This window comes from Ischnura elegans, chromosome 1 (assembly GCF_921293095.1).
Source record: "Ischnura elegans chromosome 1, ioIscEleg1.1, whole genome shotgun sequence".
NCBI lineage: Eukaryota > Metazoa > Arthropoda > Insecta > Odonata > Coenagrionidae > Ischnura > Ischnura elegans.
This window is the reverse complement of record NC_060246.1, coordinates 136,341,401-136,368,045: the sequence shown is the minus strand read 5'-3', so window position 1 is coordinate 136,368,045 and position 26,645 is coordinate 136,341,401. Positions and strand designations below refer to the sequence as shown.

Genomic DNA, 26,645 nt, shown 5'->3' with positions numbered 1-26,645 from the left:
ACAAAGGAAACGAGGACCCAGGACGGGCTCGTGGGGTTACACTCCTCAGGACCGGGTCTAAAAGTCCAAGACTTTTCACGCGGACATCTCGGGAGGGGAAAGACAGAGGAAGGAAAAAGGATAGGAGGCGCTGCCGCTATGAGAGCCCGACGACGCGTCGCGACGATTCCAGGAAAATGATAGGGATATAATGAGTTGGATAGATAAATTCCAACGCCGCCACTAGAGTGACGTGGACCAATAATAGCGAAACCATAATTTAATGTTTCCACGGAAAAATGCAATACGTATAGGTTTTTGTAGCATTTCATCACATAATTTTGATGATGATGATGTTCTAACCCTTCTAATTGTTTCCTTCTGTCCCGCAGTGGCTGTGGAGTGGGGCCCCATCGCTCAGGATGAGTAGTAGCGGAGGAGGCGGCCTCGCCGTCAGCCCGCCCGTCGAGCTCAATGTGGGCGGCGTGTTCTACACCACTTCCCGGTCCACCCTCGTCCGCTACTCCGACTCCCTCCTCGGCGAGATGTTCGCGGAAGGAGGCAGTCCCAAGACGCCCACCGTCAAAGACTCCAAAGGTAAGATGCAAAGAAAGGAGGTGAGGAGGACTGAATTTAGGCGAGAAAAAAATGGTTCCACGAGAGTCCGAGAGTGAAGGAGAGAAAGATAAAGTGATAATGTCACGATAAATGCAGCTGAAGGCAGTAGCGGATTAGCTATGAGGGGCGGGAATTTTTTCCTAGAATCAGAAATAAAATTATTTTGCCAAGGGTTGACACTAAAAAAAAAACGAGCGCAATGCACAGATGAATACAGGTATTCAAATCGCCAAGCTTACCGAAATTCTCATATGAGACCCAAACTGCTATCATGTATCCCGCCTTGCCTTTACAACATAAATTTATGGTAATCAAAGTGTCACTTCTTCATCAAATCCTTCCGCGAATGAACAATATTTGCCACGAAAAATTAAACTAGTGGAAGAAAGAATTTTTTTCTGAGATATCAAGTTTCATTTGTTCCAATTTATAAAAAATGTAAGGCAATGGGTTCCACGGAATTTCCACTTTCTGACTCTGACAGGTTTACATCTAAGAAAACAATCATTTGCTACATCATAAATTACACAGGAAAAATTAAGGAAAAGACTGACAAAATATCGCTAAGTAAAGCTATTTCACTAAATATGTATATTTATATAATGTTAAACGAATGAAATGCAACTTCTTAAAAAATATTTCTGCATTCAAAGTACCAAAAATGTTTTCACAGAATATACTTTCACATAGCATTTGTGAAGAATTTTTCTGATGATTTCTAAATAATATCTCTTATCCGTAGAGAGAAGCGACATTTCTGATAGAATGTCTTTTAAATTTTACGGATTAATGCTCTCTTCAGCAATAAATTTCATCATACAATGTACCAGCAATGAGTTTACGTATACGATTAACGAGGAATAAAGTAGCAATTTGTCTTAACACGACTCAAATTTGAACAACTGAACACCGTTTTTTAAAGATTTGTATTGATCACGTTATACTTCAAGTATATAATAATCGACAAAATTAGAAAGCTGGTCGCATTATACTTGATTTCTCCAATATTACCATTAAAAACTAGAGAAGCAAAAACCTACCTCAAAGCATTATGATACATACCATTATTAATGACCTCATAACCTCTAGCGATTTTTATCACTTAACATGCTCAAACTTAACTCGTTGTTCAGAGCTTACAGAGGATCTGCTGCATATTCTCTCGTTCCAGATTTCTGTTTCAACCTCTACGAAAAAAGATTGCTCGATTTTATCGCAATGCCGTAGCCCATAGCTGCACCAAGTGTGAGTCACTGACTCACCTAAATGACGAATCATTATTGGCCGACTTCGATCAAATTATTCTTTGATTCCTAATCAATGGATGTGTCATGATGCCATTTGTTGTCCCATCTCGCGAACCGATTACAGAATCTCTAGCAGATAGCGCATTGAGTTGGGCATCACAAGAGAAATGGCCTGCGTGGGCCAAACTAGCAGTGATCTGAGCTTCAGTCATTTTAATCGCCAACGCTCTTGTTTAGGTAAATCAAACCCAACACAGATTAAGCAAAGATTCTTTTGGGAGCGTTGAAGTTGAAAAAGAATCAAATCGGAGATTTAATTTGTGCGATAGCGGTATCAGGCTTCCAACCTTTTCTCAATCAATGTGGAAAAAAACGTATCCTGCCGCAGCACAAAAAGCATGATTAATGACTTGTAAAGTATCATTGGAATCTTATTTAAGGGACTCAATGGTAGTTATCTTATGTTTACATCCCAGGCTAGATGTTCGCATATATTGAACTCATTAACTCGAAACAAAGTTGTTTCGTGGTCACCCCATGCCCATAGATAGAATTTAATCTATGATCTTGGGTAACTCATACATATTTCATAGTCATTAGTTGACAAAAACAGGAATAGCCATCAGAAATATCGGCCATAGTTCTTTGAAGCTGTCATGTCAATATGTTTCATTTCTCAACAACTAAGAAGTATGGTTTTAATTTGAATCTCTCAAACTCTTTGAATGTAGGTACAAGTATATAACTTTACTGACATGCACCGTCTAATGCTAATTTACTATCCCAAAATTATTATCTTCTTGTCATTTCCGCTTTTTTATAATACTAACTCATGGCAAGAATATCTTTAGGCCCTTCATTTCGTCCGAAATGCCAGTAGCGTTTCTAGTTTAGCTACAATAGTATAATTATCATTGAAAGTTGATCCAAACTTTGGTGGGAATGATATTGATAAAAAATACCATTATTTTGGAAAACTATTTGATATTTAAGACTTTCATGATTAAATGTCCTATGATCTCGTCTAATTTTTAAAAATCAAGATTGACACTTATGCTGAAAAAAGGGTATTTTAATATTCAAATGTTAAGAGCTGCCCACAAAGCCATTTAAACTCATAATAGGCTCCCTAAGAACGTATTTGAGTCGTAATACTCGGAATTTGACCTCAACAGTAGACGACGATAAAGAGGTCATCATAAAATTCAAATGATATTACCTTGCAGTGAATTCTAAAAAATAGAAAAAAATGACAGGGGCTTTCAAACCTTTTTCATTGTGTCATAGCTAAAATATTCATCATTAAAATGACTCATCAAAGCGCTTTAGGCAACCACAAGGTTTTATTCTGTCTCAGTACCTGCACATTAATTGATCCTTTCCTGCTATGATACCATGTTTTCCATCCGAAAACCTATGAATTTCGGACTATGCTATGATTCTGATAATTGCATTCTAGCCATTGTGGTCCTATTATGGATTTCGTGGTAAATACGAGTTATGAGGAAAAAGCAGGAAAATAAACTCCGCAGAGCCAATCCGTAACTACCACCATGGGACATAAAAAATAGAATTTCCATGGGTCATTACTCTAAAAGAAATATCTTTCACTGCTCCCAACGAATTCAAGAGAGGGCTACCTCAAAATATAGGACAATGGTGGGCAGGCTATCAATGAAATTCCCTTTGCCGAATTTTAATTAGCGCTGCATTCAGGCGACATGCATTTTGTGGTCATTTAAATAGGAAATTCACTTCAAATGAACGGAACAATTTGGTATGAACGCCTGATTTGAGCACATTTGGACTAATTCATGAAAGGCTATTAATCAGTGGTCACATGGAATTGCATGTTTGTAATGAAAAGGTGATTTACCTCCATAAGAATAAACAAAAACTTCATACTAACGGGAAATACTAATAGCATTTCACCACACATGTTTGTGCGACAAGAAAAAAACTTTTATATCCATCTTGGCCATTTTTATCTCCATTGCATCATTTGTTTGGAACTAACTGATAGGTACCACACTCATGAATATGCGAATATAAAGTATTTCCGTGAGGTAAATCGCAAAAAATATGGCTAAAATTGCAACGATTACAAAAATATTCATTCTCTAAAAAGATTAATATTTTATTGATATTGACCCCAAACTGAGGAATAATAATAGGAAAGCACAAATTTGGTAAATAAATTCAATCATGGGATACAAATCAGTATTATGAATTTAATAATAATCGCAATGAGAAAAAATAAATCAGTTAAAAAATGTAAAAATACTCAAGTGTTTCATACTATACATACATAATATATACATACATAATAATAGATATGCATAAATAATTCTCAATCATTTTTTATACTTGATGTCCTCAATGAAAAGGCATTTTTTTATTTTTATGCATGGAGTTTTTGCATTATTTTCGCACAGAAATAAATTGAGGAGGAATAATATCCGAATAGGGCAAAGAAATTCAGGTAACTAACAGGCTATATTATATCCTGTTAAAAGTAAAAGAACGTTTTGTAGTGGCCAAACCGCTCATCTGGACTAATGCAACATACCGTAATAGCTCAGAACTTTTTCAGCTATTTTATTCATTCCATCAGGCAGTGGAAAAATTATAATCTTCAGATTATTGCTTGTTGAATTTCACTTTGTTTACCACAGGACATTTTTTCTAAATAATCATCATAATATACTCACTCAGTCCCATGGCCATTTATACCCTAAGTGGTGTTTAGCCTTGTCAACTGTCTGCCTCTAACTCCTTCTAACTTCTGCATCCGCCTCGCTGACTCCCATTTTCCCCATATCAATTAGAACCTCATCCTTCCATCTTTTTCTCGGTCTTCCTGGAGGTCGTCTTCCTTCAGGATTTTCTGCCCAGACTTGTTTTAGTAGGGCCTCTTGCTCTATTCTTATTATGTGCCCTGCCCATCGCAATATGCGCCTCTTAGCTTCAGCTAATACATCTGGCGGGTCGAAAAGGTCCCCGATTTCCCTGTTGTGTTTTCTTCTCCATCTTCCATTCTCCCTTGTTGGTACAAAAACTTTCCGTATCACTTTATTATCAAAGAGAGTAAATTTATTTGCCGTTCTTTTATCAATGACCCATGATTCAGCTCCATACAGACGGATAGATCATATTACATCATAAAATACTAAATACATTAAACGTAAGTTGAGTCTAATAAACAATGTCTTTGGTAAATTAGCCTATCCTCCTGGCGGAAAGTATAATATGAGTGTTTTTTTTAGTTTGAGTGTCACCCGAGGTTTTTATCCCACGGGAATGGAGCATTGTAGCTTAACATTAAGGATTCCATGAACTTATAATAAAGTTTCGAAGTATGGGAAAAAGTAATGAAAATTTCTGCTCATTGTTGTTCAAACTTCCCAAGATCCTCTATAGGCACATTTATTTGGTAGAAAGGCTTGAATCTCACTCAAATGATATAATAATAATAATCGCAGTAAAAAATATAGCTAATTTTTAGTTGCCACATTTAGGAAATTTGAGTGATCGTCATTGAGTTATTGAGAAAAAACGATGGAAAACCTCGATCCTTGATGTTAACTGAGCCCTTCTTGGTTATTGGATATTTTTGTCCAAGCTCTATTGCAGTATGGTCGTGGTACTTATTTCATTCAGATTGGTACCTATTGCTATTTATTTCCTTTTAGAATTCCGATGATTTACTAATTACATATAGTTAATACTTAATTAGTAGACCGTAAGAGAGGGGAGTAAAACATTCTTTATTGCGTTTTTGAAGGCTTTATAAATCTGCAGCGCAGATTGGACAATAAGTGTTTGAAATAAAAGTGCTATCGACACATAAAAAATATCAGAATAGTAAGAACATTATTCATTTCAAAGGTTGCGAATATTGTTACTATTCGAATCATTTTTACTACCGTGTGGTGTGCAATGTGCATGTGTGTATCCTCTTGCATGCTGCCATGATTGACCACCCCCTGCCAAACACCCTAGAGGTGGCTCGCAGGGTATAATGTAGATGAAGGAATATGAAAAAGGGACACCGTGTCACCCCCAGATATTTAAACCATAATTACAGCAAAATTTCAGAGTTTCCATCCAAAAAGTAATCTACGACCGTTTTCAACACCAAAGATAAAATCTATTTTTTTTACCGTACCGCGCAGTACGCGTTTGCTCCTTCGCGCGGGGGAATCACTCACAAACCTCGCAATGTAGTAAAAAACAGAGAATCACGAAAGACAGAGAAATAGCTGAGAGGCGATAAGGCAACCCATTTGAGTCCGTGACGACATCAACTTGTCTACGAAAGGGTTAAGACCGGTGATTTTACGTCGCGAATATCTTCAGAAGCGGGTGAAGTATCGAAAATCAAAACTGGCCACTTCATTTTTCAGGCTCTATCACTATCGGAAATTGTTAAGACTTGAAGAACTAGCCCATTATAATATATTGGATCAAACGTTAGCCATTTCTTGAATACAACCTGGGAAAACCTGGGATTAATTCTGGAGGAGTGTAATGGAGGAAGGGTGGGGTAGAGATTAGAGGCGGGTAACCGTGAAGTTGCTCCCCTTCCCACATCCCATAACCTCTTCTCGCCTCTCGGGAGGCGTCTTCGAGGAATCGATAGCCAACCTCCCGCGACTCTCACCCCTTCCCCTGATTCGCATCCACCCGCGAAACACGGATGAGTGGCAGGGGAGGGGTTTCCAGGCTGCTGAGGACAAGGACGGGCGGGGCAGCAGAGGAAAGGAAGAGAAATATGGGCGTCTCAAATTAAGTGGAAGATCAGGGAGTGAGGAAGGGGCTCTCTTGCAGTCGCCGCCTCCGCAGTTGCCATCGCTACGTCTCCGTATACGTGCCGCTAGATTTCGGTTCTACGTTCGTGTTCCGCTGCACGGTGCGGACGTGAGCGAAAAGACACTCGTGATGGGAGTTTCCGCGGGGCGATCCATCCCAACACGCCCCCGTTTAGCACCAACACCTCACCTTTACCCAGCAACCACCGCTCTATTTCTTTCCACTCCGAAAAACCTCCTCCCTAAAAACAGTCTGTGCCCCGGAAGTGGGTGGAATAGGGGGAAATCTCCACTCTCCCCTGACATACCATCCGCTACCGCCGAAAAGTGGTTGGGATTGCGAAAAAATCGGACGGAAATAATTTTTTCACTTAATTTTAAAATCTCTCATAACATGCAGGGTATGCAGTATTATGACTGGAGTATCTCACCGTACACTTAAATTTGTGATTAATGTTTTTTAAACCTAAGAAAACTGCTTAATGATTACGCTAACATTAACGGGAGCGTGCACTTTTTTTTGGAAAAAATTGGTATTTTAAAATGGGCGACGATACGGGCTTACCTATTATTGATTCATATTGTTTATAATATATCGAATTTATTTTTCCAATGCTCATTTTTAATAAAAGTGTTTGCAATCCACACCCGTTCACTACATTGATTATTTTCTCTTCAGCAAATGAGTAATGAAAGTGAATTAGATATATTCGTCATTCGTAAAATATTTCGTTTTGAACTTACAACGCTTGCGCCTTTTAAGCAAGAATGTTCTTTGCAAATATTTTTAACCAAATGATTAAAACCTCAACTCTTAACTTAACTTCCAAGGAGGAAACTTATTCCGAAAATGATGGCTCAAAGTCTATAAAAAATATCGTCAATTTGAATTGTGCAATGATTCTCATTGCCTCTTCGCTCTCACATTCAAATTCCCAAAAATTAAAATTTGTCATATTCGTCCGATCCCCAGCCTATGAAAAATGTCACGAGAGATAAAATTAGAATTTTCAGTTTTTTCAGTTTTCAGGCAAAGTCATTTTTGTGGCCGATAATACTCTTTTAGTCTCCAATTAGATTCTCTTGAAAACCCGCAAGCCAGCTAAAACGTAAGAAAATATGCTGGAGCCAAAAGGCTTTCCATATCCCAGCCCATTTTTATACCTTACATCCCTCTGCAGAAAAAATCCCCGCCTCCACTCTTAAAAAGCCTAATATCATCCCTAAATATAGTCCCGCTACCAAAAGTTTTGATGCGCCTAGCTTCTTTCAAACGTCTCTCGTTATCTCCATTCAGAGCGATGAGGTTGGAGCCACAAAGAAAATGATTGGTTCCCGCCCGTCGTATAAATCTTATCGCACACGTCTCAAGAAGTTCGTTGCTGACGTCGGAAGAGGAAGAGAAGGGGGATCTTGCTCTCATGCTGTGGAATATTTATGCATTTTATGACAGCACGTTTAAAAATAATGATGCTTTTCGATCAATAGTTGGAGAAGAGAGAGGTAGCATGAGTGGAATCGTTAACTCTAATCGTCCAAGTCATTAAATGACGTCGAGAATAATGGGAAATGCGAGTTTGGGGAGCTTGAAGCCAGAAATATTCGATTTCCGTCAAAGAATTCTTGATGCAGCCGGAATTTTAGAAAGCTTTTAAGAAAAATATAAAACTGGTTCTTCAAATTCAACTAGAAGATGAATATCACGTCTTAACCTGTAGAATTCTAAGATTAAAAACTCGTCCAGAGTGAAATACCTCAACCAGCAGTAAATCCAAAAATATTGACATTGTTAAATCTAAAACACTAAGATATCTAGGGAAAAAATCTTTCACCTATGTGAAGTAATTTCAGGCTTCAAAGAGTTCACTACCGTTCTCAAATGGCCTGATTAGTGTATGAAATACTTTTAGCCATACAGAGATGGTAAATAAGACTTACATGCCGAAATAACGGCTTCTCCAAAAAATAACGGTTTTCGCTCGTTAAACGGTCATTACCAACGAATAGAAAATTTTGACAATGGAAATTGTGATCAAATAATTTTTGAATTACAAGGAAAATTAATTATTGTAGTATTAGTCCTAAGTTTTGTTACTAATAACATTACCTCGCTAAATTTAGTTACCTAAACACAAAACACGTAAAAAAAACGAAATAAGAAAGCACAAGCCGAAAAATACTGTAAAAATTAGAAAATTAATCCAGATAAGACGACGTTTCCGGGAGATATATCGCAGAACAGCATAGTAAAAAGATTTATAAATTTTATTATCCATTTGCACAGGAAAAAAGCGCATAATATGTGGTCTTTCTCAACGAGGAATTTTCAGCAATTAACAACGAAATATCACTAGCATCCATATCCGAGATAGATTACAAACACCCTGTGCCACAAACACTCATGTCACAAACACCTATTCCCTGGACTTAAACTTGCGACATTCGGTTTTTCAGGCGAGATCTCTACCCCGCCACCACCGAGAATTTTAAAGCACTACGACATATATTTCAATTGGCTCGCAGTCGCTATTAGGTGCTATGCAAAATAAGTTGACAATACATTATCTTTATTTATCTTTTTAAATGAGATACGATAACACAGCTGGGTAGAGATAGAAGCCCAATCTCTTAAATTCCTCCCACTGATCTATTATTAACATCCTCTTTTGTTAAATATCTCATATTAATTCGTTCAGTAGACATCGAGATACATAAGAGGCACAAGGATAATCTGAAGTGAGCCAGAGACTATGGATTACCTTTTAGCCAAGCCTCCTTTTTCACGGAACAATTACAACTTTGTCAACACTTCCTTGAGGCTATGTTTACTCCTAAGGAATTTGGCGATCTTTAATAAGCTGAATGGAACAGAATAGAAGAGGAAACAAGGAAAGAAATAAAATTCCCAAATGGAAGGCGCTATCACACGCAATGGATTGAAAACAGAAACATCTTCATGCAAAGCCAATAAAAGTACGTTCTGGAGACGAGAGAAAATCGGGAGCTTCGAAACATTAATTAAGAGAGTGGTAGAGTGGAGGGCAGAAAGGTAAAAAGAGCGAAGATAATAAGGGTAATTTAAAAGACGGAGAGATAGAGAAAAGGAAAATTGGAGGAGAGATAAAGGAGACTTAAGAGAGGCAGGCAGGAAAGCCCCGAAATGGCTATTTTTCCCATCGGGAGCAACATCGAAGAACTGTAAAAACTATTCACTTTTGCTCCGCGCTCCGAAAGTTTCGGAAAAGTGGGAAAGGTTGTCCGAAGTCTGGGAGGAAAAAGAGAGGGGTGGAAGAGAAATGGTAGAGGAGGGAGATGAAGGGGGTTGAAGGGTTAGGAGGGAGGAAAGACGGCGGCGAGAATGGAAAGTTTTCATTAAAGAGGAGGGGAGAAAAAAATAAAAGATTTAGTTCCCTTTTCCCCCCACATTTTCCTCGCTCCACCGATCCGTCGAGTACCTACTCCAAAGTAATTACTCGCGAGAATGAGAATATAGCGGAGGTTTTTTGGGGGAGGGAGGTAGCCTCCCCTTGGTTTTAAAGCATTAATTGGGGTGAGAAGGGGGTTGGAGAAAGTGTCGCGGTGGAAAGTTTTTTTATTATTTTTTTTATTTAAAGGCCGTCGCGTGGGCGCACAGGGACGAGAAGGAGATGAGAACGAGGCCCATAAATCCACGGGTCGTATTTCGAACGCGACGAAAGACAGTCGACAGGGTTTAACGCCTCTTTCTCTCTCCTCTCCCAACAACCATAAGTCCTCCTCTCCAACTCCCATAAGGGGTGCGTGATGGCCAAAATGCGTGCTTCACCCTTTTCCATTTAAACAACGGCCCCTCGTCCATGGGAGGTATCATTGTGTAGCACCCTCCCGTGGCATTCCTTGTCGTTGACTAACAATTCTCGCGTTACCGCGGGGACGACTGGTGCCTTCCCACAGCACTCTCCACGCAGGGAATGCATTCAAGCAGGTTGACGTGAGGCATGACGCGTATTTGAGCATCCAAGTGCCACTGTCACGGGATACTAGCATCCTCGTGTGATCTCCCTTTTCGTATTGACATCCTACTCAGCAAGCCGCCTCGATGGGTTTGTGGCAATAATAGTCAGGATACCAATACTGGCATCCTCGTGTGACCTCGTTGACCCCATTGACATCCTATTCCGCAAGTCATCTCAATGGGTGTGCGGTAAGAGTACTCAGGATACCAACATCTAACTTTGAATGCGGCAGTACCCGTTTCCTGTAACTTTAGAAGTGGTTTCTGGAATTATGAAAATTATTTATCTATTATAGTTTGATATTTTACAACCTTCGGAAAAAATGGCTTTCAATACCTATCCGTAACACAATCTCATTACTCTTAATTTATAATATTTACAAGACCGGGAAGGATTCTTACTACTTAGTAACCTAGGTGATAGCCTAGAGATAATCTTGATAGCGCTTGACTTTTGACCCTTAAGTTAAGTACCCCAAAGTTTGAACCACAGATGGACACATTGAGGCACATTGATTGACACATAAGTGAGGCGACTCAAGGAAAAAAATACCTCCGTGTCCATTATTCCATAATCTAATCCCTCACTTGTTAAATCACTCAGAGGATTAAGATCGGGATATAGATTATGGTTTCAAAATTATATTCTCAACGATACCTAATTAAATTTGGTCCTTCAATATAAGCCTTACGCATAGCGTCCGAGGTAATACCGGATTCCTATCTTATCCGTGTAAAAACAGTTCGGTCCCTCAACTCCTTCCCCACCCACAACAATTTGAAAGAATCGGGTTACTTCCATTTGATTTCATTTGTATCATGATCAAAATCATCAACCCCATCTAATTTTTGACACGTATTTAAGGTTAGTCCTGACCAGTGCAAAGATGAAACTTTTTTCCGAGGACCTATTGACTGTACGGATGAGGAAGTAATTCTAATTAAAGAATATCTCCACTTATTTCACGTTTACTCCTACCTGTTTGGTGAACTCTGGCACAAACCCAAAGAAATCAAACTACATCTTCGGTCATTGAAATGGTTTAATTTTATGTTTCCTCCTATTTTTTTATTATCCCCCCCTAATCCTCTTTTTTATTACTAAAATATCCTTCACTTCTGTCATTTAGGTAGTTCTAAACCCCATGATGTTAACAATCAAATATATGAGTCGTAATCCCACTTGCAATGAAGTTAAGTTAGTTCAACAAAATTATTTCCCAGCTGAAAAATAATTGCACCAAGTTATTTTAAGGAAGAGGATGAAATGGAAATGGAATCGATGTTGGGATAGTTAAATGCTCATGATGAGGTATTACCGAGGCCTACCGTGCTTTTAGCGTCCTCTAAAATAGTCATAGAATGGAATTTGAGCACAAACCTGAGCCGGAATGTGAATGGTGAGCTCGGGGTAAAAAGTTTCTCCTAGCACTGCTCTTGATGTCATTAAAAGGAAAGGATCTTAGGGCGTATTAACGGGAAAATGGCCCATAAATTCTCTTGATCTTAGTCGTTCGTGAAGCAAAAAGGCATTCACAGTGAGCAAGTCACAAAGACCGGCGAACATAATGGGACTATACGCATCTACCATGTGGCTCGTTTCAACTCATTCGCTGAGGGGACATTTGCCGGCTAATCTGAGATTTTTTAAATAAATATGAGGTAATTTTCGTGCTTACATTACTACTTCCAGAGCCAGTGATGTACAATGCATTTCATTAAGGATATGGCATTCGAAATGAAGACAATTAAAATTGCTCATCAGTAAACGTTGAAAAATTCTCTTATAAAACGTTGTAGTCATTGAAAAGTAAATATAATTTCAGCATAACCAACTTCACTTTGCAATAAATCAAATCACCTTACTAAAATTTCAATAAGAAGAGGAAAATGCCATTTTTAATATCCTTTGATGTACCTACGTATTGATAAATAATCGCAAACTGCAGTAAATGGCGAATGTGAACATTCTATTGACTTGTATTAAAAATTAACAAGTTTAATATGTATCTCTCCACAGTAGCGTAGCCACGGGGGGAATTTTCCGCGTTACAACCCCTTGAACCATTAAAGCTTTACTTAATCTAATTTACACACTTTATTTTAATAAATACTCGTACGCAATTACGGTTTTTGAGTCCTAAAAAATCACGTTTTCAGCATGAAAAACCCAAAAATTTTCAGAAAGGACCCCCGGACCCACTTTATCCTCGGTTGTTTTTCATACACCCCGGAGGTGCCCCGGAATCTCCGGTAAAACCCCCCCATTTCAAAATCCTGGCTACGCCACTATCTCTCCATACAAAAATATTTTCAAAATTTCACCGAGGAAAAATTGTTAAACCTCTCTAAGAAGATGTGTTACTCTTTACAATTCCCGTACATGTGCCCTGTGGCCGGCTCCATATAAATTTGATTCCTTTAAGACTTAGGATTAAAAAAAAATTTTTTGAAGCATTTTTACTCTTCCAATTTTGTTATATTATAAGCAATACGTTTGAATAACACCGTTCCATTATCCAAGATAACGACCATACAGAACCTTAAGTATTTCGTGTCACGACATGGAGCAATATTGCTCATAACAGAACGGAACGATAGTGGTGCATAATACCCACGTAATTGATTCGAGGAAACGAGAGAAAAATTCTCAAGGAGAAAAGACCTCTGGAGCGGGTGCAATATTACAACATCACTTCCACGCGCGCAACTCACCAATGTTCCCCTTCCCTGCCTATCATGCACGAAGTTTTCCCGAGGAGGAAAACCATCTCTCTTAGGAGCGGAGCGCAAACTCTTACTCGTTAAATATTCGAGGCCCTTGGAAGCGGGAGTTCCACATTGCCACCCTCCCCCCATTCCCCTTGAACCCTAACCGCTACCCCCACATCCCGAGACCTCCTCTGCCGCGCGGGAGGAGTGATGTGAAACTCCTCCTTTCATAATACCCGCTCATAACACCGAGGACACAATAGATCCACCCAACCCCTTCCGTCCACACATGCAACGAATTCCATCAACCTAAATGCCGGACGGCGGGCGGCGCGGCGGTGGCGACGCGGGGCGGGAGAATGAGGAGATTCTTCGACGTGACGTCAGCCGACTCTCTCACTCCCTCTGCCATATCTACACTCCTTGTCACATATCTCATTCGCATCTTCAATCTCCGCTTCCAAGCCACACGCTCCATACATAGCTTGAAATCATCCATCTCACTCTTCCCCATGTACTTTGCCCAAGGTCTCTCTAAAAAAAACCTTATTTCTATCACTACAATTATTTTTACGTAAGAGCTAGGAATATTCACCGCACGTGCGTGTAACAATAGAGAATATGATGGAAATACTTAACATAATAGGTCGCTCCTGGTAGCGTACGAAGGAACTGACTTTTTGACGAACATATCAGGAGGCCAAGGAAATAATTACAATAATGTCGCTGCTCACGCCCTCGGTAAGTCATCTGGCTTACACATAGAACATTCTTAGAGTTTTCGTTGATCTGGAAAATATTTTTTTAACTCGGAACATCTATGAATCACCGTTGATGAGAGTAAGTCCTTCAAAACCCAGCGTATTTTACTTACACTGGACATTCTCTAATAAAAGGAAAAAAAATCCCATTAGTTCAGGGAAACAAAACACAGAGATAATAAAAGTCTTAAAAAGGGGTAAAACTGGTGTCGAAGATAGAAAATTCTAATGATTTAGTCGATTTTCCACCTGGTTCATTTTTTACCCTGAAATTTAACGCTACTAAATGCAATCGTGTTTATGAACATCACATACTGCCAGACGGATTGAGTTATGCGGGAGAGGTCAGGATAACTAATTTCTCCGTAAAAAAAATATTACATCGGGGGTATGAAATCATGGTGTGCTTACTCGGCAATAGAATAGTAACAGTAAACGTAGAAGACCATTTAAGAGAGAAAAAAATCTGTTCCTCGCACATGACGAGCTACTTCGTTTTTTGTGTCAAACTAATAGTTTCGATTATAGCTATTTCGCAAACGCTGCCGCTAGCAACCGATACATAATTTTGGTGATACTTTTGGTGATTATAACTCGTAAAAGTTTGCGTAATATACAACTACAATAGAACTTATTGATTTGCACGCATGGGTCCAAGGTATAATTTCCGAAATCACGTAACCTACGCCTCTAAATTTACGAAGCTTGATTTCAAGCGATAATATTTGTTCACAGGGAAAATAATAATATTGTTTTCGTCAAAGAATAAAGTAACAAAAACGGGGTTTCAGGGAGTGATGGAAACTATTTATGGCTATACATTTCTAGCCTTTCTCATTTTCCATATTATTATCGATATTACTCAAACGGCATATGGCTCCCACCAAACTTTGTCGCGCAAAGCAGCCAAGCTCAGCGCCATCATTCATATTAAATCTGAGGATGTAGTTCGGCATGCTATTTGGTAAAGATTTAGCACTTACAAAATAATGGAATGTGCCTGATAGTGACGCATTTTCTGTTTCGTGATGGTAACCAATAGATGCCGAAAGGACATTTATAAACTATAAAATAAAACGCTTTTGTATTTTAGCGTCAACAAATTTTACTCAAAAGAAGAATACACGTGTTTCCGCAATAACGATTACTCATTAAGCCTGCTCTCATTCACAGGCAGATAGATAAGTTTCTACAGGGTGCCAATCATCCCGTCCCTCAATTTCATGTATTGTGCTACATACTTATGCTGATAGTACCGGAGTATAAGTAACTGAAACTCTGGTAACGAATGAGTTTTAATTAACTTTTACATGTGATCGCTACGTTTTCATAAATGTTATAATTACTAATAATTCCACTTGCTGCTTTCAGAAAAGAAAACGTAAGTCTCTCTACTTCTCAACCAATGAAACAAGACAATTACGTGGAATAGACCGATAACGTTCTTTGGCCTTTCAAGGTTGCCTACAGCATCAATAAGGAACAATGTGAAAATAATTAGAGCCGCGTTGTATAATCGTATTTTAAAATCCACACTCAATAAAACTCATTGCAATAAATGCATTGCATTGCATTAAACTCATTGCATTTCCAAAATTTATACGAAAAATACCTGTACCAAGTTCTTTTTTAACATTACAATTTGCACTAGTGACTGATTAAGCATTTTGAAAAGTAACTTTAATTAAGCCCTGTTACTTTTTATTGGGGCTTCAAGCATCTATTACTACATTTATGCGTATGTACTTGTAGTGGCCTGATGTTGTCACTTCACCTAGCTTCTACCCGTGTATATCCGACCGAGTCGTTAAGAGAGCCTGGGTGAACAGAGGAGATCGTGACCCGCATGTGGAATGTCACGACGAGAAGAGCTAGACGTAAACATTTATTACCTCCCGCATACATAGCTTAATGCAGGAGCCATTACACCAACCGGCACGAGCACGGTTGAGGCAAGGTTGAAAACAAGTGAATAGAACATTCTGTGCGACACGCATAAGTTTTCAGAGACTGCTCATAAATCTTTGTCTCGTGGAAAATCTACGAGAGGTGAATGCCGTAAATATTCGGCAACGCCTAGCTGAGAAATGCCAAAGCTAACATTTCTCAAGTAACCCAGGTACACAGCCCATTTTGAGGACAAAATAGATTTCCTTACGACTTGCGCAACGCTGAGATACGTAAAACACCTACTCTTCCACAAAATAAAACAAATTTAGTGCATATTAACCAAGTGAGACATAAGATACGTTAGAAAACTAATGAATTTTTTCGTAATGCATTTGACTAGGTCTACTTAACTTAGCTAAATACCCATAATTATGTGCCTTAGGATACTCATGCATGAAAAAAACGTTTCAAACTACAAATTAGGACAAAAATAACGTTGATATCTACAACTAAACATTTTCTCTGTTAAAGGTTAATATGTAGAAAGCAAAGTTGTTATTTTTCCTAATTTAAAATTAAATTCTACAAGGTTAAGGCCTCAGCAATTCAGTGCTCCCTCACCACAGCTATTAGCGGGAACTAAATGGCAATAACAAATATTTACAATTTTTGTGTCGAATATTTTATGTCTCACCTTAAATGTCACTGTAATGAAATGAGGTAATCAACAATAGCAGATAAAAGGTGAGAGATAAGCACAATGAACGGTAAATATTGAAACATAAAAATTTATTTTTATGTTTCAATATTTACACATTTTATGTTTTAAACATTTTATACATAAAAAACAGGTAATTACTGTTTTCAAGCAATTTTAAATGGGATACTTGAAGAATGTGTAGCACCAGTTTCTTCCACCGTCGGCGATCTTTATAAGTTACATTAACCCCGCAATCGCTTGCAAAAATAGATGCATAAACAACAATACAATCCTAGCTGTATATGAAATTTCTGAAAAATGTGTAAGAGGTCTTATCAAATTCCGTGATCAGGGGTGAATTATATACCCATGTTGCAAGAGCTGTAACCTCTTACCTCGGTAGAAAGATGTTTTTGCTTCAATTGTATTTCTCCTCATGAATTAATTCGCTTCCTATCTCCGGCTAAAACGGGAACTATGGATCAGGATTCTTAAATACCATCCCTGCAATAAAATTTGGGCTCAGTTTAACAAAACTTTCAAAAGAAGTGGTGGACACATTTGCCGGCCTCGGTGGTGGCAGGTTAAATTCCTCACCTACGAAACAAGAGGTCGCGTTTTCGAGTCCTACCTGAGTAGGTTCTCTTTTTAGAGGGCATGGTCGTTCGTGCAGGTTAAATTTGTTAAAATGTTGAAATACCCGATGTAAAATGCCATGAAAAGGCTGTTTTCGGTGGTATGGGAATAAAACAATGAATCTATTTCTTTTTCTTGACTTCAATTATTTAGTGATGAACGACGTCTCTGGGTATAAGTCTGAGAATAATAATGCAATAAGTTAATACGCGAAGACATATAAAAATGTTTTTTTACAATAATAAATGAAAAAGAGAAGACAAGAATTTTGACATACCTTTTATGCACAACTTTGTTTACCGATTGTAAATAAATAAAGTTGAGAAAGGAGCAGGACACAAACGAATTCATCATTATATTCAATGCCAACTGAGAGAAATTGTGATTCTTAATTAGCTTCTTAATTTTTTTTTGGGTAGAATGCGGGTATCGTTTTGCATCCGAAAGGATATCATCAGGATTGAAGTCGTCCGGCCGACCGTCGAAGGGGAGGATTTAGTTTGCTGACATGGAAGCACGTGTGAGCAGGTTCGGAGGGATAAACCCCTAATGTCGCCAATCCCGTCATCTGGGCGAATGCCTGCAGGAGAATTCAGTTACCTGACTCGGCAATAGATGACATACGTGTGTGTGAGCTTTGAGGGATGAACTCCTAATGTCACCAACCGAAGTCCATCAACTCCCTCTCAAGGTGCCGACCCGAGGTAACTAGTGACCTAAATGGCCGACCAGATTGGAAGTCTTCTGCCCCTTGAATTCAAGTAGGAGCACTAATTGATTCTCGATGAAATTATTGTTTATGCAGGGGTTAGGTATGTTTTCATATATATAATAGAAATGCAAGAGATGTAGGTTCAGAAGTATAATAATGTGTTCATATAAGAGTGGTACTAATTAATAAACGAATACCTATACTTGTAGTATATCGTTCCTTACATCTATAATAAGATGAGGTCACAATAGAATTATCGCTAAACAAATGGGACTGCAAATATTCACCAATTAATGATCACACCAAATGATTATAATATTCATCAATCAATGATCCATAAGCTTAATGTTTGAACTACCATGTGAGTCTCAGATGTACCTGAGGCTAAGTTAGTGCAAGAATCTGGATTTAACACATAAATAAAATAAAAGAACTTAAGCAAGCCCCTGTCACTTACCACACCTATCCACGCTATATTCTAACACACGCCTATCCCACCTATATCCTACGATTTAGTTTGTATTAAGCATATGTCATAAAATACAAAAGATTTTTCCACCAAATATAACCAATGTTACTATGGTTCTTATTTTTTTTTCAAAATAATTTGCTTGCTTTTTTCACGTCATCATCTATTTCATCCTTTTTAGTACGCGTGTTTTTCACTAACAGCAATAAAAACGCCAAATGAGTACGTAAATAAACAAAATTAAGAATAAAATACTGTGTACTAGTTTCCGCTGACCTATCGGTATTTCCTTTTTAACGACATCAAATACAGATATAATATAATTAAGGTTACCAATATCATCACAAGAGGCTATGCTCAGATTAAACGCTGTGAATCTCTTCGCATTTTTCATTTAAGTTTGCTTCACACAAGATCATGATTTTTCGACAAAAATCACTCTTTTGCTGATGAATTAGTATCCTTAAACTCACATATATCAAATACTTTTAAAAATATGAAACGTCAAAGGGTTTTACACAAAGTCAGCTACATATACTTGCTCTGGACTTTTTCAATTCGGATTGAGGCATTGGGCTAACCTTCTGATGAATGCTCGTTTCCAGGGAAATAGCAATTCTCGTCCCGTCAGAATTCCTCTACGGGTCACGCCGTTCTCTGGCAATCAATCTTACACACATATGACTATGATGAATAGGCTTGAAAGGCATTTTCAAGCTGAAAGGATGTACAATAGTCCTGAGTATGTAGCAGATGTCTAGTTCGTTTTAAGTCCCTGACGCAAATCCACAGTCCTACATGATTGAAATAAATATACCAACACTTATGAGGGAGGTAAAATAAAAGCGATGCTTACATGGCATTCAAACAGGTAAAATATTCAGTGTCATCTGCGTAGGTCTTCACTTTTTTTTGGCATTTTCGGACAAATTTTGAAATTAAAAAAACTTACTGCAATCAATCTTAACAACTAGAAGCTACGCTATGTCAATTCACTACTTCAGTGCCGGTCATGAATACCTGCCACCTTAAAAATGGTGGCATAAAAGTAATTTTGAAACGTAATATGTTACTTAAAGTGCATTCACAAGACATAATTGAATGTGCAAGAAAAAGATTTTTCTAAGAGTAGTTTTCACACTCAAAGATCCATTTTCCTAAAAATAAAATGAGAAATATTCAGTCTAAATTTTAGTGAAGTCTTGGTCTAAAATACAGAATCAAAATAAGTCAGTTTCTTCTAATACGAGCGGTGTATTATTGAGAGATTATAAATTGAGTATTTTCTCTTATTAATGAAGATCATATAATAAATTGAAAACATAAAAAATTAATTAAATCCCCTTATTTTTTCAGTTGATTTGTTAAATCCAACAGAAATTTACTTGTATATCCCCTTAAGTAAAAATGAACCATCTCAATACCCTCACGACAGAATGATACTTAAACAAATATCCCTTGGATTGAATCTAATAATAGCTACACACTACGGCTATAATTATGATGATAAAATATTAATTAAATATCTAAATCAATATGACTGCTCTGGTATTCTGAACCCATGACGTCTTACTTGGACCAATGGAAGAAAAACAATGCGAGCAGATGAAAAACGCAGTTATCACCCTTTGTTCCTTCGATGAGTGAGTATACCACCAGATATGAAATTCTAGACCACACCTACATCCTGGCAAAGAAAAAAAAATGGAGACGCATTTATATTCAGTGACCGTTCTCAAGTCTCTAGGTGCCCAAAGCAGTATTTTATCTCACCCTTCATTCCATATTGGCAATCGTTTAAGGATTCCGCGAAATGGCAGGGATATCCAGTTCCGAGCATTACGCTCAGAAAGCGAGTAGACAGGAAAAAATAAGGAATGGCTTACGTGCGTTGGAGAGCAGGAGAAACAAAATATAAATACTTTTTTCACATAAAAACAAAACAGGAACCTCGTACGCTTCCCGACGGCAAGGGATCTGTCCCGGAGTTTACGGGTGCGGCAGGAGAGGGAAATGGGTGTGTGCTAAGGGGGATTATTTGTAGTAAGGCGAGGCGTGCAGGGTGGGGAGGGGTTCGAGGAGAAGCAGCCTGTAAAGGGAATGCCCGCCTCTCCTCTTTCGCGAGGATAGAAGAGAGGAATAGGTATACGTATTTATCAAAATCACTATTTTATTGATTATCTATTATCCCCACAACCCATAACCATCAAATCCTTTGCTAAATATGAAACTTCAAAGGGTTTTAGACAAAGTCAGCTACTCACACTTGCCTTTGACTTTGTTAAGCCGAATTGGAGCATTGAGTTCGCCTTCTGGTGAATGCTCGTTTCCTGGGTGATAGCATAAAGTTTACCCAGGCATATCTTTATCCGTTGCTGACTATACATTTTCCTCTCAAGCCATTGTTTAAACTCCAATCCACTAGTAATGGAGGACTCCCTTTTTCATTGCTACTAAATTATTGAGAAAAAGGACTCATGGAAATAATTCCTGGCTTCTCCGGTAGATAAGTTGGATGAGAGTTCTTCCAAAAATTATCAGGGTAACTTAGCGCCAAGTCTTTCAGGACAACATTTCAACAGCTCCCTTTATAATCGGCCTAAAAGTTCTGGGTGTAGAGAATTTTTATTTTGCTAACAGTTATTGATAAAATAGGTGAATTAACATAATCATGTAACTATCAACAGAAGCTTGATCAATAGTAGCACTTATAATAAAGAATCTAGAGAAAAATATTAGCTTTCATGTAAAATGATTTATAGATGAATTTAAAATAAAAAGGTGGATGATCGAGGAACTGTAAAGAGAAGGTAGATCAATAAAAGCACGGGAAATAGATAAACTGAGGCATCTAGCGAAAAATAGAAGCTGATTTAATTATTTATAGGAAATAAGTTTCACTTCTCTCGAAACCGTCATTCTAAATTTTTTCCGGTGGTAGCTCGCATCGCTCGTCGCATCAATAATCACGCCAGATTGTCTCTTCCCAAACGCTCCTTTTTTAAACTAAGTCTGGAAATATTTTTACTCAATAAATCCGAAAAAAATGCGAATTCAAAATTCTAAAATTAATAAAAGTTTTATTTCGTAAACTATACCAGTTGTGAGGGAATACTAACGTAAAGAGCGAAGGTTATAGTGAGAGTGTAGCTGAAGTATACCTGCTATTCATCAATCAGATATCCTCATCATTCTAACTTTTTTATGACGCTAACATTTCATGCTAACTGACTACATTTTCCTCTCAAGCCATTGTTTAAAATCCACTCCACTCGTTGTGGATGACCGCCTTTGTCTTGGCCACCACAGCTAACCTCTTCACATCTTTCTGCTCACTCTCTCCTCCCCGTTTTCCTTCTCTCTCTTTTTCAATCCTCACAAACCCTAAGGAACCACCACCCTCTCTAGGCGGTCCAAAATAAACTTATCCCCCAGAAACCGCGTAACGTGCAATGAATAATGCCCGCTGGCTTAGTAAAGTGGCTTTGCTAAGCGGCTATTTACGACTTCACCGGCCAATGGTCTTCCGTTCGGACGTCGGACGTAATCCCAGAGGCGCTCTTTGCAGGCGGTCTATATAAGCATAATCCGAGGAAAAACACACGAATTCTCTCCCTTTCTATACCACTCTTGAAATCGTCATGGGAGAGGAGAATTCGATGATCCATTTATATAAGTGAGAAACGTATCTGTTCGTCTCAAAATAATGTAGTGCGTAATTCCCAATCTCTCTAAAGACCGGAATATAGTTGTCTACCGTCGTAAGCCTTTTTCTCACAATTTTTTTCAAATTCTACTTTTTTCTCTTATTTCATAGAGTGATTTATTATTTATTTCTTCCTCTCAAGGGACAAGCCAGTTTTAATTACATGATTCCAATTGCAACATATTATTACCTTCGTGAGACTAATAGTCCATTTGAAGGGTTCGTTGGAAAAAGAAGTCTCCGTTGAATACCTCATTATTTTGTAGGAGCGTTGTGAATATCTCCCTTTATTGAGTATAATGCTAGTGCACGACTATTTTTCCTAAATTATTAAGGAAAAATACTCACACGTAAATGATTCCTTGCCTTCCCAGTAGATGAGTTGATCGTGGAATTTCCAGGGCAATTTAGGCCCAAATCTTCCGGCAAAACATTTCGACAGCTCTCTATGTTTCGACCAAGAGGATCTGTGTTAGAATCTGAATGTTTTGTCAAAGATGAACGAGAAATATTAGGATATAGAGGACACCGAATCGTAGAAAAATCCATTATTCAGGCAGAATACTCTGAACCCCATGCATGACAAAACAGCAAGTTGTTTTTACTCAGGAAATTTCTGACCTAGTACTGCAGAAGTTTACCCATGAATCCTCTATTAAAATAACAAAATCGTCTCACTAGTTAGAAACTAGGATATCAGAAAGTAATGCCCACTGATAAACTGTTAGTATACAAGAAATAGGGATAAAAAGCATAATGTGAGAGCAAAATCTATTTATGCCAAAAAGGCCAAATGATAGCGAAACTCATGGCTTTCTGCATTTAATTCCGAGCGTGTCGCGTGTCAAAAGACATGAAAAGTTGACCGTTCGTCATTAAGGGCTATATTTCCGCGACGCTGTCCAATAAACCTGCTCATTGTGCGGTCGCAGTCACGGACCGCGTGGAGAGAATTCAGAGGTCAAATGAAAAAAAATGAATGCAATGAAGCGACGCATGAACCTATTATGTACTTGTCTGACACGCGAAATCTCTGATAACATTTTCGAGCTGGTCCCTAAAACACTCAAAGTCAACTCAAGGTAATGGAGCACTAATTCTGGAGAACACTTCGCCAGCATTTGCGTAATTTTGTCCGAAATTTTGAGCAATTAAGTCTCGTAAATCAATTTAGCCAAGCGTTTCCCTAGTGGGATCACTCATCAAAGCTTATTAATGGCAGAAGAACAAAAAAGGCCATTTTGTCACTCACTATAGAGGGAAATTTGCTCTCTGTACACCTGTGAATCAACAGTCACTCATGAATAAACCACATAATTACTGAGGTAAAGAACAATCGATTTTCAAGTCCGACTTAGTAATTACAAACTCAATAAATTTATTTTGGCCAAATGGCATTGGAATGTTATTTTTAAAGGATTCTGAGAACAGAAAGTTTTCTATGGATATAAAATTGATACAGAAAATATTCTCGGGTTTTTCACCGGTTGATGATAGCGAATAGAAGTCTCCCCGGGAGATATGGAAAACATCCCAGGAGACATGGAAAACATCAACCGGTGGAAAACCCGGGAAACTTTTCTGCACCGAGAAAACCTAAGATCATACATAAAATTAATACTCTGAGGATACGTTCCTTCCAATGAGGATAACAATATGCGAAAACAAATATATTTCCATCCAAGGTCGACTTCTGACTTATTATTTAAATATTCTGTGCGAATGATGCATCGGTATTCATGTAATATAATTTTAATTCTTAAATGTTATCCCACTCAACTTTAAAATTGATAAAATGTTGTTTCTCATGTCTTAAAAAGGTATTCATAAAAGCACGGAGTTAAAGCTAGAATAAAATGTTTTCTTGAGTGGTAATAATGGTAAAAGGTTGCTGCAGCTAAGACAAGAGAGAGAGAGGGGCATGATGACTGATTTGCCGAGAAAACGAAGGAACTCGTGCACGGATTTAAGGCTGGGAAAAATATACTTTGCGAGCGTCTTACTGCATTTAACAGAGGTATTAACTTTTCAGAAAGAGGTTCAGAACATGCGGCTTATGATTGGAAATGCAGAGTGGACAATTTAAGTTGGGGAGAGAGAAATACCGAAGGGGAACCATTTTGAGTGATCGCAGAATAGATTGAACATCTGAAGGATATTATGATAAGGTGGCTTAGTGATGTGGCATAAGCTCAATGTAACCATGTAGGGCGATTGGACACATATATCATAGAAACCAATATTACTAGAAAGCAATTATTTACGGCCGTTAGATATGACTGTGCTCATTTCCGCTTAAATGAAAACCAAATTCTATTTACTCATCATTAAATATGCCATATTACAGAGAGAATGTTTATGCACAAGCCAATGAATCCGCAATGCTGTCCTCCATTGAATTGAAGGAGGAGAGGGGTTTCCGTTCAGCTATTAAGACAGTCAACTAACCGTACCATTTGAAGCCATAGGGTCTACAACTCAGATAGGCTAACCTTTTCATGGTGACTTATTTCTTCTCTTTTAAATCCTTAATTTGTAACACATTTGGTGCCATCCCTTGCACTTTTTCTCCTCCGCCTGTTCTTCTACTATTGCTTTCAGCAGGTCATCATTCATCATAATGTGGCCAACTAAGTTGTCCCGTCTTCCCCTTAAGGTTTTCAGAAGAAAGATTTTCTTTTTTTTTCTTTTATTTCCCACTCTTCTAAGCACTTCTTCATTACTTACGCGGTCGATTAATTTAATCTTCGTCATTCTTCGGTAGCACCACATTTAAAATAATTCATGACTTTTCTACCATTCAAGCCTCGCTCTCATAGAGAAACATACTCCATATTTTGCATCTGATGAATTTTTTCCTTTCATTCTATGCTTGTATTTTCAGCTGTATGATTATTCTCCTTTTTTTTTAGAAATACTTTTTGCCTGCACTAATCTACTGAGTATTTCTTTCTTGCTTCATCCATGGTTATTAATTCGGTTACCACAGAGGAAAAAAAATTCACATAAGCTATAGAGAACATTAATGAACTACAGGAGAATCCAACGGTATACATTTTTTTGCCATTTCCGCAGCGATGCTGTTTTTCGAACGATTAATGTAGCTTTCTCATGCGAAAAAGTATTCCGTGATTAGCAGAAGTATATCCGATGGGTAACATAGCTCGTAGAGTTATCGTGTTGAAAAACTATAACGATTTATTTAACAAACTTGGTGAGAGTATCCGAGAGTATCTGCGAAAGTTTTTACGACACATAAACCCCCATCAACAGGTCATCCTTTTGTGACGCAATACTTGTTTCAAACTTGGCATATCATCTTAAAATTTTCAGAGCATATAAAATACACACATATTGGACCGTATCTCATACACGAAAATTTTAGTTCGGCATTTTTTCAGAAGTTACATTTTGGCGTATCAGATACAGGAAACCGTAAAACTCAGTACTACTGTGTATCCATCGAATGCATTAAAATAATACCGTAGCAAATAAACGAGTATAGAGCCTAGGAGAAAAAAGAATATAAGAGAGGGTGCGAAGCCATGGGATACCAGTGATATTTTTCTCAACAGAGTTAGGCAAAGATAATTGTTAGTAGAAATACACAAAAACTTGGTTGCCATGGAATGCGAGTGAGTCTCTGTTCTGTGCAGACATCAAGAGGATATTCAAATGCACTACTAAATATCTAATTGATATGGTTTGTTTTTTCTTTCTAATGTATTAACCTGATAATGCATAGAAAAAATAAATCAATAGTACCCCTTGGCTTCTCACCCACTCAAATAAGACCGATAGAGAGAGAGCGAGGCTCCGCACAGTGCGACCATGTCCACTCAAAATGCGGACATCAACCCATTAGCGAAAGCGCAAGGAGCTCATTGGGGGCTATTTTAAACATAAGATGGAGTAGAAAATAATAAATGATGAAATTTATCGATACCTGAGAGTGAGTGATCTGCCTTCTTCTCCACAGGTCGCGTGTTCATCGACCGGGACGGTGTGCTGTTCCGCTACGTGTTGGACTTCCTCCGCGAGGGTCGTCTAGTGCTGCCGGAGAACTTCTCGGAGGTGAAGCGCCTCAAAGCGGAGGCGTCCTTCTACAGACTCAAGGACATGGCCAAAAGCCTTCGTCTCAAGGACCAAGACGACGACGAGGATGACGACGACGGCGACAAAAAGGCGCTGGTCAAAGGGAACAAGGGAGGCATCGTGAGTCACTTTGCTCTCTTACTCAATGCCCGCATCGAGGAAACCACATAAACAAGGCCTCAGTCCGCCCCACTGACGCTCCATTCATGCTACCATTTAGGGCACATTTTTATCGATTTTCAAAAATGCCCACAGCGAGGCGATGAGTGCAGAACGATTCATTTATCCACAGTATTAGCGAGAGTATTTACTGTC

The 26,645-nt window shown here is 38.3% G+C and overlaps 1 protein-coding gene across 1 annotated transcript in view; it reads left to right on the top strand.

The window, feature by feature from the left end:
• Positions 1-376: 376 nt before the first annotated feature.
• Positions 377-26,645, top strand: part of LOC124153606 (BTB/POZ domain-containing protein KCTD16) — a 51,446-nt gene continuing 25,177 nt past the window's right edge. Inside the window, exons 1-2 of the mRNA XM_046526891.1 lie at positions 377-576; positions 26,215-26,450. Of these exons, the coding sequence (XP_046382847.1) occupies positions 402-576; positions 26,215-26,450 (411 nt within the window). The 5' untranslated portion in view covers positions 377-401. The remainder of the gene's footprint in view (positions 577-26,214; positions 26,451-26,645) is intronic.